Here is a 14,059-nt window from a genome sequence, read left to right as displayed (position 1 = left end):
CTCCTCCTTTCTTTCTGAAGTCAACGATCAGTTCTTTAGTTTTGCCGACATTGAGAGAGAGGTTGTTCTTATTGTACCATGACACCAAGCCCTCTATCTCCCTTCTGTATTTTGACGATGGCGGCAGTAGGATTTTAGCTCCTGGACGGTGCTGGGTGGCCTTGGTGCGAATCTTCTGCTCAAAAAGTTAAGTGAGTCAGGCCTGGTTGGGCTGGGCATCCCTAGGGCCGAGTAGTCATGGGATCGGGGACCGGGCCTGGGTTGGTTGGGCCTCTTTGAGGCTGCATTGCTGTTGGGGCCAGTTTGGTTCTGGGTTGAGGTCGGGCGAATCCAGTGTTGATAGTACTCCATAGGATCCACAGACCTGTAAGTAGATTTAAAAGAACATTATTAATAATTTTTACAGACTTAGAATTTAGGTTTAAAAGTGTAGAATGGTTATAAGAAACGTTAGAGTAAGATCTGCAGTAGGGAGCTCGCCTGGTTGTCGGCACCATCTTGAATGCTGACCAGATGAGAATGTATGTTTTAAGAATGACTCAATGAGGCTTTCAATGAGTTGGACAGTCTCAGTGAATAAGCAAGAGCTTAGCAGATGGAATATAACATGAATAAGTGTGATGTTGTCCACTTTGGTAGAGAAAAAACAAAAATACAGAATATTTCTTAATGGTCAGAAGTTGAGCAGTGTGGTTTTTGTTCATGAGTCACTAAAAACTAATATCCAGGTGCAGCAAAATAATCGGCAGACAATTGGTATCTTGGCCTTTATCACACAGGGTTTGAGTACAAACGTAAAGATGTCTTGCTGCAAGGTATGGAACCACAGGGAGATCTCAGCTGGAGTGTTGTGTGCAGTATGGCTCAACGTATCTGAAAAAGGTTGTACATGCCATAGAGAAAGTATAATAGGCCTTTGCTAGATTAATCCCTGAGATGGTGGGATCATCTTATGAGGAGAAAGTGTGGAAACTGGGTCTGCATTCTATTGAGTTCCGAAGGATGAAGACTAATCTCATTGAAACATAAAAAATTCTTACAGGGCATGACATGCTGGTTGTAGACAGGATGTTTCTTTCAATTCTTCTTCCCCAGATAGCTATGGAAGTTCAATCATTGAGCATGTCCAAATCAAAAATCCTTTGGTTTCTGGACACCAATCACCTCAAATAGAGTGGGAATGTGGCTTGACAGTAGAGGATCAACCATGATCGAATTGAATGACAGAACAAGGTTGATGGGCTGAATGGCCCACTCTTATTGCTATGTTCAAAAAGCAGTCCAAAACATTCTGAAAAAAATTTAGTTAATTCACCACATCCTGGTATTATCGGACTCTTTGAAAGATCCAGAAAGCGCCAACTGTGCAAAGTTTCATTGGACTTAGTTGTTGAGAGGTGTTATTTAGAAAAAAAAGACAATGATGTGAAAACATTATGTCCACCTATCATCAGCAGCAGAGTAACATTTGAAGAGGTAATTGCTTCAAACTTGATCTCAGCTTCTTTTGAAATTTTGTGGCATTGCACTTGATTTTAGCAAATTGATTTCCGCCATCTTACTCACTGGACTATGAATTTTAGCAATTAGCAGGTTAGAAAGCAACAAATAGAAATTCAGTCCCACAAGGGTCAGTGCTGGGATTGATGTTGTTCACAGTTCAGATCAACAATTTAGACTCTTGAATCACAGCACAGTTTCTAAATTTGAGGATGAAACCAAAATTCGAGACTGCAACAAATTTAAGCAAAGACATTTAAAAGAAACTTAACGTATGTTTGTGGGATTGACATATTAGTTTCCTCAAATAAGTGTGAGGTGTAACACATTGGCTGGAAAAATGAGGAGGCCACGTATTGTTAGAAAATGAAAATCTAAATGTGATCAAGGTACAAAAGAATTAGGGCTACAAGTTGTGACAGAGGTCAGTAAGGCTATGAGAAAGGCAATCCAAACCCCAGAGTTTATTTTGAGAGGGATAGAATTGAAAAGTTGAGAAATTATAATAATGTACTTTGTATTGAACTTTGGTTGGACTGAGTTTGGAATATTATATGCCTTTCTATTGCCAAATTATAATAAGGTGTACAGCATTATCAAGGATGAAACCAGTATTGAGGTTAATATTTATGAGAAGCTGGTGAGCAGGTTTAGCCTCTTTACTTTCGAACAGTTTCTCTCTGCATAGCCTCACCCTTCCCTTTCTCCGCAAACTCATCCTAGCCTACAACTCTCCAAGATAGCTGTACTTCCCCAAAACTGGCCTCCTGAGCATAACTGAATTTATTTTGCAACACCATTGACAGACAAGGCTCCAGGTGCCTGGGTCCCAAGTCTTGGAAATCCCTCCCTCAACTTCTCCTCCCGACTAGCTCTCTCTCCTCCTTTCAAGCACTCGTTAAAACATAACTTTTTTTTGTCTTAATATCTCCTTACCTGGCACAGTGCTAAATCTTCATAGAATCCCTAGAGTGTGGAAGCAGGCTATTTGGCTCATTGAGTCCACATCGACCATCTGAAGATCATCCCACCCAGACCCACTCCCCTACCCAAACCCTGTAACTCTGTGTTTCCATGGCTAATCCACCTAGCCTGCACATCACTGGACACCATGGGCAATTTACCATGACCAATCCACTCTAACCTGCACATCTTTGGACTGTGGGAGGAAACCAGAGCACTCACAGGAAACCCATCCAGATGCAGGGAGAATGTGCAAACTCCACACAGACAGTCGCCTGAGTCTGGAAAGAAACCCAGGTTCCTAGTGATGTGAGGCAGCAGTGCTAACCATTGAGCCACCATGCCACCCTTAATTTTCATTGGCAACACATGTGTGATGTGGCTTAGTCTAGTTTGCTACATCAAAGGCACTATATCAACGCAAAATGTTGCTGTTGTTGTCCACAATCAACGCCTCCAACTTTCAACAGATCTGGTGTCCTAATGTAAGTGCTTAATCATGTTGGTGATGGCTGTTTGTTACGAGGTTGTGTTGTACCTTGAGATGTCTGTGTTTGAACAGAAGGCACCTGATTACTTTACTCTATTTGCATTCACTGAATTGTCTCTGGGTGTCAGAAATTTGTAACAGACGTGTGTTACTCCTTTCTCAGTCTGTCCCAGCCCTCCTTTGCCTTTCAGTTGGATAATTCTATTATGATGGTTACAATTTCCTTTCAGATCTGTGCTCAGGCATTGAACAAATGCTATTTGACCCATTGTAACCTTTTGAGCAGCATCTTCAAAGTGCGCCCGTCCTTGACAATGAAGGAGACCTTCCCATTGTCCAGTTTTCCCATTGCTATTCCAGGACCAAGTCAACTGGCTTTTAAAATGGCTAAAGGCAGAGACAAAGTGCTTTGCTGTTTCCAAATGACTTCACTTGAACTTCCCTTTCACTGCTTGCCGTGTTTAGAATAAAATATTCCTCCTGATGATGGGAATCTTGACAGCCACAATATGCCTTGAAGTGCCCTGTCAAATGATTTTTGTCAGTACTGATTGTTCGAGATGACCACTCCAACAAGAGGCCGGCTGCACAGGTTCATGGTCCACTGAGAGAAAAGTCACTGAACAATCGGGATGGAAATGAATCCAGAGCCTGGACTTGGTGCAGTATAGTCACCATCCATGCTTGAATATATTTCTGTAACTTTAGTCACATGACACCCTGCCTCCAGTGTCCCGCCCCCTCCCTCCACTCATTGGTCTTCACTGCGCACTGCTTTCTGCACAGCCAATCAGAAAGCTCACAGAATCTTTGTTACCTGATTGGTCGATTCCTGACTGTTTGTCAAACTATTTCATAATCCCCATTTCAAAAGTACATTGTGTGCATTGTTTAACAATCTAGAATATTGTTTTAGAATTGTCTCCAGCTTCTTTTCACTCGTTCATGGGATGTGGCCATTCCTGGCCATGCCAGTCTTTGTTGCACGCCTCTAATTACCCTGGAGGAAGTGAGCTAACATATCAAGCCACACCATCTGTGAAGTGTAGGCACAATGCTGCTAGGAAGGGAATTTATACACAGTGACACAGAACGAATGGCAGTGATGTATTTCCAAGTCGTTAAAGTCATGACTTAGAGGAGAACGTGCAGGTGGTGGTGATCCTTTGTATCTGCCACCCTTCTCTTCTTGATATGAAAGGTTGGGTTTGAAAGGTGCTGTTGGAGGTGCCTTGGTGAGTTACTGCAGTGTGTCTTTTAGGTGGCCTAGTGATATTATCACTGGACTGTTAATCCCACAGACCTAGTTAACATTCTGGGGACCTGGGTTCAAATCCCACCATGGCAGCTGGCGGAGTTTGAATTCAATAAAATATCTGGAATTAAGAATTGAATGATGACCGTGAATTCATTGTCGATTGTCAGGAAAGACTCATCTGGTTCACTAATGCCCTTTAGGGAAGGAAACTGCCATCCTTACCTGGTCTGGCCTACATGTGGCTCCAGACCCACAGCAATATGGTTGACTCTTAACTGCTCTCTGGGCAATTAGGGATGGGGCAATAAATGCTGCCTAGCCAGTGACGCCTTCATCCTGTTAATGAACTTAAAAAAGTGGCTGACACTGTGATGAAGGGAGTGAGCATTGAAGGTGGTGGATGTGGTGCCAATCAAGCGAGGGCTGCTTTGTCCTGGATGGTGTCAAGCTTCTTGAGTGTTGTTGGGGCTGCACCCATCCAGGCAAGTGGGGAGTATTCCATCACACTCCTAACTTGTGAGGGGGCTGTTAGCTGACTGTCCTTGATTTGATCTATCATTCTGGCCAATCATTTCTTAGATACCAACACAGCTGTCTCTTTCTAATCATTTTCACAGATGTCTTGGAAACATGGTCACCAGGGAGCCCAGGACAAACTGTGCACACTTACAGCGGCCTCAGTGCTTATGAAGAACTGGATGAGATCATCCCATGCACTGGGTCTTCCTTATCCAATCACCCCTTGGATGATACACCACAAGGCGTTTCTGACTCAGGTGGTTGCTTTGCTGCACTCCATTGCCTCCCAGTACCTTTCATGTTGTCACACTTTATTATTTTTCCCATCCTAATGGATGGACTTTAGGTATTAGATAATCGTTGGTTATCCTGATCTTTAAAAACCAAAACTTAAACTGCAAAATCCACAGTTACTCAATCTATGTAGGGAAAAAATCCAACCCCGGCTGAAGGATTGTGTCCAACTCTGGGCCCCACACTTTAGGAAGGATGTAGAACCTTTGGAGATGATGCACAGGAGATTCACAGGAAGCCTGTTGTGAATCTTGGAAACGTAAAAACTGAAATAACTCCACAGAGACCGGTATCCCATTACCAAGTCTTCCTTTATTTACACACAGAGAGTCCTTGACTGTGACCCAGCTTCCCCAGAGCTAGCTCTCAGAGTGAACAGAACCCCTGATGCTCATGTTTATATCTGTCAGCTAGGGCTCCCTGATTGGGGCTGTTAACATGGTCCAATCAGAGAACTCATATTCTATGAGGTCTACCTGGCTGACATCATTACAAAAACATAGAAAATAGAAGCAGGAGTAGGCCATGCGACCCTTCGGCCCTAGGAGTCTGCTCCACTGTTCATTATGTTTGCAGTTCTGGTCACCTCACTATAGGAAGGATGTGATTGCAGTGGAGGGGTGCAGAGGAGATTCACCAGGATGTTGCAGGGATGGAGCAGTTTAACAATGAAGAGGGAATGGATAAGCTCAGGTTTCTTTGGAGCAGAGAGTCGGGACCTGATAGAGGTACTAAGGATTATGAGGGGCATGGACAGGGTGGATAGAAAGCAGCTGTTCCCCTTAGTTAAAGGATCAATAGTGAGGTGACATAATTTTAAGATGAAGCGTAGGAGGTTTAGAGGGGATTTAAGGAAAATGTTTCACCCTGTGAGTGGTGGGGGCTTGGAATGCACTGCCTGGGAGTGTAGTTGAGGTGGGAAGCCTTACAACCTGTAAAAAGTACTTGGATGAGCACTTGAAATGTCTTAACATTCAAGGCCATGGGCCTAGTGCTGGAAGAACCTTACAATTCAATCCAGGCCATCCAGGATGATGTCAGGTAACACTTCATCACAGGGGAGCGGAAATAGAGACATAGAGACATAGACCTGTGCAGCATGGAAACAGACCCTTTGGTCCAACTCTTCCATACCAACCAGGTATCCTAAATAAATCTTTTCCTATTTGCCAGCATTTGGCCCATACCCCTCTAAACCCTTCCTTTGATATACCCATCCAGATGCCTCTTAAATGTTGTAATTGTACCAGCCTCCACTACTTTCTCTGGCAGCTCATTCCATACATGCACCACCCTCTGTGTGAAAAAGTTGCCACTTACGTCCCTCTTAAATCTTTCCCCTCTCACCTTAAACCCATGCCCTCTAGTTTTGGACTCCCCCACCTCGTGGAAAAGGCCTTGTCTATTTAATATATCCGTGTCCCTTAATCTGGAACTTTCTTACAAAGAAAAAAAAAAGGTTGACGCCATGGGCGAGCTTAAAAATTTCAAGGTCAGAAATCACATGACACCAGCTTATAGTCCAAAGGGTTTATTTAAAATCACAAGCTTTTGGAGCTCAGCTCCTTCACCTGATGGAAGGGCAGCGCTCTGAAAGCTTGTGATTTCAAATAAACCTGTTGGACACTAACCTGATGTCGTGTGACTTCTGACCTTGTCCACCCCAGTCTAACACTGGCACCTCCATGCCATTAAAAATTTAAAATCTTGGAGTAATAGACTTTTATTGGGTGAAAGGATTAAAAGTGATGGAACCAACATGGGTAGTTGGAATGAAGATTCTGATGAACCAGCATCGAATAGAAAGCATCGAGGGGCTGAATGTTCCTTGCTGCTACAGGAAAAATTCTGGAATATTCCATTTGTTGCTTGCCACTGAAGAATCCTGAGAAGGTCAACCCCAAAAAAACTCCTCCACTTCTTTCGCTGACTAATGTCAACAAAGATTTATAATCCTTCTTAATATACTCAAAGGGTTTAGTCCCTGTTTTTGACACCTGCTACAAAGTGGACAGCACACACTTTGCAATAGGATCTACGGCTGATTGGAGTTACATTGCTAACATGGTAACTTCATGTCCATTTTCCACCTCGGATAATCAGGCAAATGGCTAACTAGTTTTCACATAGAGTTTCTAATAAAGAGAAGAGAGTTGGTGTAACAGTGCATTAAAGATTTCTGTAAGGTGAAGTAACCTTCGTGTCAAATACTTTAGATCTAAATAACTGGTCAAATTTGCCACCTGACTTTTCTTTTTGGATAGTACAGCATCTATCATAGAAGCCCTACAGTGTAGAAGCAGGCCATTCAGCCCATCATGTCCACACCAACCCTCCAAAGAGTATCCTACCCAGATCCATCCCTGTAATCCTGCATTTTCTATGGCCAATCCATATTGTCTGCACATCTGCAAGGGGAGGTGGTGGCTTAGTGGTATTATTGCTGGCCTGTTGATCCAGAAGACCCAGACAATAATCTGGGGACCTGGGTTCGAGTCCCACCGTGGCAGATGGTAGAATTTGAATCCAATTAAAAAACAAATCTGGAATTAAGAATCCAATGATGACCACAAATCCATTGTTGATTGTTGGGGAAAACCCATCTGGTTCACTAATTCCCTTTATGGAAGGAAACTGCCATCCTTACCTGGTCTGGCCTACATGTGACTCCAGACCCACAGCAATATGGTTGACTCTTAACTGCCCTCTGGGCAATAAATGCTGCCTAGCCAGTGACACTCTCATCCCATGAATGAATTTAAAAAAAATCTTTGGACTGTGGGAGGAAACCCATGCAGACATGGGGAGAATATGCAGATTCCACACAGACGTTTCCTGAGGCTGGAATCAAACCCAGGTCCTGGTGCTGTTAGAACAGCAGTGCTAGCCACTGAGTTACAATGCTACCCAAGTGAAGCTTCTCTCTGTTCCCTTCTCTAGTCAACTATTTACGACAACCCAAACAAATTTTTAAAAAAAGAATACAATTTCAGAATGCAGACGTCGCTGGCTCGATCAGCATTTATTGCCCCATCCCTAATTGCCCAGAAGGCAGATCAGAGTCATCCACATTGCTGTGAGTCTGGAGTCACATGTAGGCAGATTTGCTAAAGGACATTAGTGAACCAGATGGGTTTTTACAACAATTGATAGTAGTCTCCATCAGGCCAGTGATTTTTTTTTTGTTTTAATTCCAGGTGTTCTTTCATTGAATTCAAGTGTTACACTGCCATGGTGGAATTTGAACGCACGTCAAGAGAACGTTTAAGTTGGTCTGCTGGAGTACTAGCCCAGTAACATTACCACTACCTCCCCTAATTAAAAATCCCTTGGTTGTAGTCTCACACCATTGCTCAAATTATAAAAAAGTCTTAATCCGGAAAATAGAATCAACAACAGCCCAGAGGGAAAAGAAAACTGCCAACAAAAGCCTTATAATCATATGTATAGAAACAAATTCTGTTTTTTTTTGGAAAGGATCATTTTGCTCCAGGAACAACACAGCAACCTCAGCGGAACTGAAATCAAAGGCTATTGAATAGAAAACACTGGGGAAGAGGAGGAGAGTGTAACGAGTTGGACAGGTCTTTGAAGGAACCTGCAGACTCACGACTTCTGTATTTCAGATCCCTTGTGTCTCGCCAATTATAATTGCTCCACTGCACTTTCAGCTGCTTATTCCTTAGCTCTGGAATTCCTTCCCTATACCTTCTTATCTTTACCTCCTCTCATCTCTTAAAACGTTCCTTAAGGCGAGCTCTTTATCCGAGCTTTTTGTCAGCTGACCTACCTGCTCTCATGTGGCACAATGTCAAATTTGTTTGATGATTTGTGTTGTGAAGCAGTCTGGGAAAATTTATTATGTATAGTCTATTACATCTCCTCACTGAAAAGAAAATATTCAGCGTAGAGGGAGGTGCTAGGGATATTGGGGATGGCAGGACTGTCTTATGAGGGGAGATTGGTTTGACTCATATAGTAGTCATTGACTCACTTGTAGTCATTGTTATAGAGTCATACAGCATGGAAACAGACCCTTCGGATTAACCAATCCATGCTGACCATAAATCCCAAACTAAACTAGTTCCATCTTCCTGGCCCATATCCCTCCAAACATTTCTTAACAGAATGTCTTTTAAACATTGTAACTGTACCTGCATCCAACCCTTCCTCTGGAAGTTCGTTCTACACACAAGCCACTCTCTGTGTAAAAAAAAAATTGCACCTCATGTCTTTTTAAAATCTTACTCCTCTCACCTTAAAAATACACCTCTTAGTCTTGAAATCCCCCCAACCCAGGGAAAGAAACCTGCCATTCACCTTTCTATACCCCTCATGATTTTATAAACGTCTATAAGATCACCTCTCAACTTTCTATGTTCCAGTGAAAAACATCACAATCTATCCAGCCTCTCCTTATAACTCAAACCCTTCATAACTGGCAACATTCTGGTAAATGTCTTCTGAACCCTCTCCACTTACTAATATCCTTCCTGTATCAGGACAACCAGAACAGTACACTGTATTCCAGAAGAGGCCTCAGCAATGTGCTGTATAACCTCAACATGACGTCCCAACTCCTATACTCAAAAGTCTGAGCAATGAAGGCAAGCATGCTAAACGCCTTCCTAACCATCCTGTCTACATGTAATGCAATCTTCAAAGAATTATGTACCTGAACCCCCTTGTCACGAGAGTTTAGAAAAATGAGGGGATCTTATTGAAACAAAATCCAGCCGTGTTAGAATGTTATGACTAGGTGCAGGGAGGATATTTCCCCCTGATTTGAAGAGTCTAGATCCAGAGGATTGAATCTCAGGAATATGGGAATAGGAAAGACTTCCCCACTCGGGGAGTAATGAACCCATGGAATTTTCCACCACAGAAACCTCTGGAGGCTAGGTCACTGAATATATTCAAGAAAGATATCAATGAAGTTTAAAGGCATCAAGGGGTAGGGAGAAAATGGCGTGGAGACAGAGGATCAGCGATGACCATATTGAGCAGGCCTGAAGGGCCGAATGACCTAATCCAATTTTTATGTTTCTATTCAGGTGACATATAACTGCACATAGTTGTTGACAGACTCAGCTTGTACCAGGACTGATGCACACATAGTGCTGTCTTGTGACATTGGAGTTCATATACGACTGGGGAATGGATATTTCTCCTTAAGCCCCCAGGGGGAAGATGACATTGTAGTGTTAATCTGGAGGCCCAGGAGAAAGGTTTGCAGATTCATGGGTTTACATCCCACCATAGAAGCTGTTGGAATTGAAATGTAGTAAGTTTGGAATTGAAAGCTGCTCTCAGTAATTGTGATATAACACATCTGATTCACTAACTAGGATGTAAATACATTCATCCCTGTGGTTGACTCAATGAGCTGTGAATGGGTCCTATGCTTTGAAATACAAACATGTTTATCTGTTCAAAATGACATGATGATTGAGGCCTTCTGGTATTGATTCATGCATTTTGAAACATGGCAGACAACAACAGAATTAGGCCGTTCAGATTTGAGATTACATTCGACAGAGAGGTGCTGAGCGGGGTGTTGGCTGCAGTGATGGTGGTGTGTGGAGCAGGACTCCTGATTGTGGTAGGCCCGGAGCATGGACTCAGGAATTTGGCGCATCATTGGCTGCGGTGGAGATGGTACCCGGAGTGGGGACTCCTTGCGGCATGGGATATCTTTCAGAAGCCCTGGAGTTATGTTTGAAGACCCCTTGTATGGAGGGTGAACTCTATTTATGTAATTTCTTTTTATTCCTTTTGTAACTCAAAATAATACTGGATTTTAACACTTTTCACTGTATCTTTCTGTATATAAGTGACAGTAAATAATGTCCTTTAGGGAAGAAAATCTGCCGTCCTTACCTGGTCTGGCTTATATGTGAGTCTAGACCCACAGCAGTTTGGTTGACTCTCAGGTGCCCTCTGAAATCGTTCTATCAAGTCACTGAGTTCAAGGGCAGTTAGGGATGGGCAACAAATACTTACCCAAGCACTGACACCAATATCCCACAAAAAAATTTAAGAAACCTGTCAGAGTGTTAGAAAATGTTTGAGATTTTACTGTGCAGATTCACCACAATGGTACTGGGCTAAAAAGGTTAAATTATGGGGATGGGTTGTGTGGACTACAATTGTACTTCCTTAAGTATAGACAATTAATTGAGTGATGTAATTGAGGTATTTTCAAATGATTGAAGCATTTGATGGGGCTGATGGAGAGAAACTATTTCCTTTAATGGAGGGGAGTCCAGAATAGGAGGTAGCACCTGAATATTGGAGCCCAGCCTTTCGAGATGATGTGAGGGAGCACTTCTTCACACAAAGGGGAGTGAAAGTCTGCTGGATTTCTCTCCCAGGAAGCTGACAAGGCTGGAGGGGAGTAATCAAAACTTTCACAACCTAGGATTGTTAGATTTTGGTTGAGTATGAGGATTAAGTGAATAAGCAACTAAGGCTGGGAAATGGAATTTGGGTACAAATGAGTTAGTAGAATGGTGGAAAAGGTCTGAAGGGATGATTGGCTTCCTTGTGTTCAAAGTTTTCAGTGAGGCCCAGAGTGGCTCTCCATTTATTGGCCCTCACTTGACATAACAGCAGGGACATTCCCTCATGATGGGGCTGTGAATACTACACCTCCCCCATTAGTATGAGTCCACAAACAGGCACCCAACAAGAAGCCTCCTTTGACAACGACCCCATCTCTTTATCATGTGGTGAAGTAGGTGAGATACTTGTTAGAACTCAGCTGGAGAATCGTGTACAGTTCTGGGCACAGAAAGATGTGAATGCATTGGAGAAAGAGAGAGAGTGCAGAAATCATTCGCAAGGCTGGTTCCAGAGATGAGGATAGATTGAAGACATTGGGACTTTTCCCTCATATAATCCCTATAGTGCAGGAAAAGGCTAATTGTCTCATTGAGTCTGCACCAATTCCCTGAAGACCATCCCACCCAATCCATATAATCCTGCCTTTAGCATGGCCAATCCACCTAAACCTCATATCTTTGCACAGTGAGTAGAAACTGGAGCACCTAGAGGAAACCTGCACAGACACAGGGAGAACATGCAAGCTCCACACAGACAGTTACCCAAGACTGGAATTGAACCCAGGTCCCTGGCAGTATGAGGCGGCAGTGCTAACACTGAGCCACTGAGTCACCCTTCTCCTTTGGGGAGAAAAGAAAGCTGAGAGGAGATGTGATAGAGGTTTTCAAAATCATGAGCGGGTTAGATATAGTAAATAAGGAGAAACTGTTCCCATTTGTAAGACAAGAACGAGAGGGGCATAGATCTAAAGTGACCTGCAAATGAAGCAAGGTTGAAGTGTGCAAAAACTTTTTCACCCAGTGAGTAGTTCGAGTCAGGAATGCACTGCGTGGAAAAGTGTGGAGGCAGATTCAGTTGAGGTATTCAAGAGGGTCACTGATGATTATTTGGAGAGAAACATTGTCTAAGGGATATGGGGAAAAGGCAGGAAATTGGCTCTGGGTGATGCTGCTCATCTGAAGAGTTGATACAGGCACAGTGAGCTGAATGGCCTCCTTCCGCACCGTAACAATTTTGTGATTTTATCATTCTGTGATTTTGAGGTTGTTGCCATCCCATCAATGGCAGGCAACTGATCTTTTCCAATGTGGAAAAAAACTTCAGGCATCCTCTTGTACAATCGTCCAGTCTCCACACCCTGATCTCCACTGTGTCCTACAAATCCGGGAAGGTGTTGTTTCAATTTATTCAACTTATCATGGGCATTGCCTCTTTGCATCTCTTTGGGCAGCCTGTCTTATTTCTCAATGACCTCAACACAATGAAAAATTAGGAGTTGTGTAATGGGCTGTTCACTGGTCACGCACTTTATAACCTTGCATAATACTCCACTTTTACTTTGCAGAGCTGACTGAGAGATTGTCAATTTCTCAAACATCCTGGGCCTTGCCAGCTCATAAATCACTGTCACATATGAGGTTATCGTCATTGGATCATCCGAGCTGCGACCATCAACAGGAGACTCATCAACTGCAGAAGCATTTGCCTCAAACCATGGGAGCAGAAAGCCAGGAGAAGATTGCCAGTGGAGAGACAGGGGAATTGGATAGAAGTGGTAAGCTCAATAATAATGTTGCATACATGGTGGTTAACATAGAACATCAAGTGATGAGGAAAGCAGATAGAACGTTGGGGTTTATGTCAAGGAAAATGGAATATAGAAGTAGGGATGGTTTTACTACAGTTGTAAAAGGCTTTAGCAAGGCCGCATTTGGAATATCGTGCACATTTTTGGTCTCCTTATTTAAGAAAGAATGTGATGCATTCAAAAAGATTCAAAGATAGTTCAGTTAATTAACGCTCAGGGCGAAGGGGTTAATTGAGATGGATAGGTTGGGCAGATTGGGCCTATATGCATTGGAGTTGAGAAGGTTGAGATCTTATTGAAACACATAAGATGCTGAGGGGATTTGACAGGTGGATGCTGAAAGGATGTCTTCACTCGTAGGAGAGACCAGAACCGGAGGGCACCGTTTAAAAATAAGGGGTCACCATTTAAGATGGAGATCAGAGAAAATTTTCTTCTCTAAGGGCTCATGAGTCTTTGGAATTCTCTTCCCCAGAGAGGATGTAGGTGGGGTCCTTAAATATATCTAAGTCAGAAGAAGATAGATTCTTGACTGATAACAGTCAGTGATCATTGGACGTAAGCAGGAATGGGGACTTGAGGCCACAATCAGATCAAGCATGAAACTACCTGCCTCTCCACCTATCTTTGTGTCATCTGCAAACTTAGTAACAATCCCCTCCTTTTCTTCGTCCAGATCGTTAATGTGTAATGTGAATAGTTGAGATCCCAATACTGACCTTTGCAGAACTCCACTAGTCATGGGCTGTCATCCTGAAAAAGCCCTGTTTTCCCACAGAGATAGTAAGAACTGCTGATGCTGGAGCCTGGGATAACACAGTGTGGAGCTGGATGAACACAGCAGGCCAGGCAGCATCAGAGGAGCAGGAAAGCTGACGTTTTG

The 14,059-nt window shown here is 43.1% G+C and overlaps 1 protein-coding gene across 2 annotated transcripts in view; it reads left to right on the top strand.

Moving 5' to 3' along the window:
- Positions 1 to 12,982: 12,982 nt before the first annotated feature.
- The window catches only part of LOC125485406, a 91,291-nt gene continuing 90,214 nt past the window's right edge, over positions 12,983 to 14,059 (top strand). For both annotated transcript variants that reach the window (XM_048608057.1, XM_048608056.1), the window contains exon 1: positions 12,983 to 13,143. In XM_048608057.1, coding sequence (XP_048464014.1) covers positions 13,002 to 13,143 — 142 coding nt within the window. In that variant the 5' untranslated portion in view covers positions 12,983 to 13,001. The remainder of the gene's footprint in view (positions 13,144 to 14,059) is intronic.

Source organism: Rhincodon typus, chromosome 18, assembly GCF_021869965.1.
Source record: "Rhincodon typus isolate 14 chromosome 18, sRhiTyp1.1, whole genome shotgun sequence".
Taxonomy (NCBI): domain Eukaryota; kingdom Metazoa; phylum Chordata; class Chondrichthyes; order Orectolobiformes; family Rhincodontidae; genus Rhincodon; species Rhincodon typus.
Note: the sequence above shows the minus strand (reverse complement) of the source record. Positions and strands in the feature narration are given on the sequence as shown.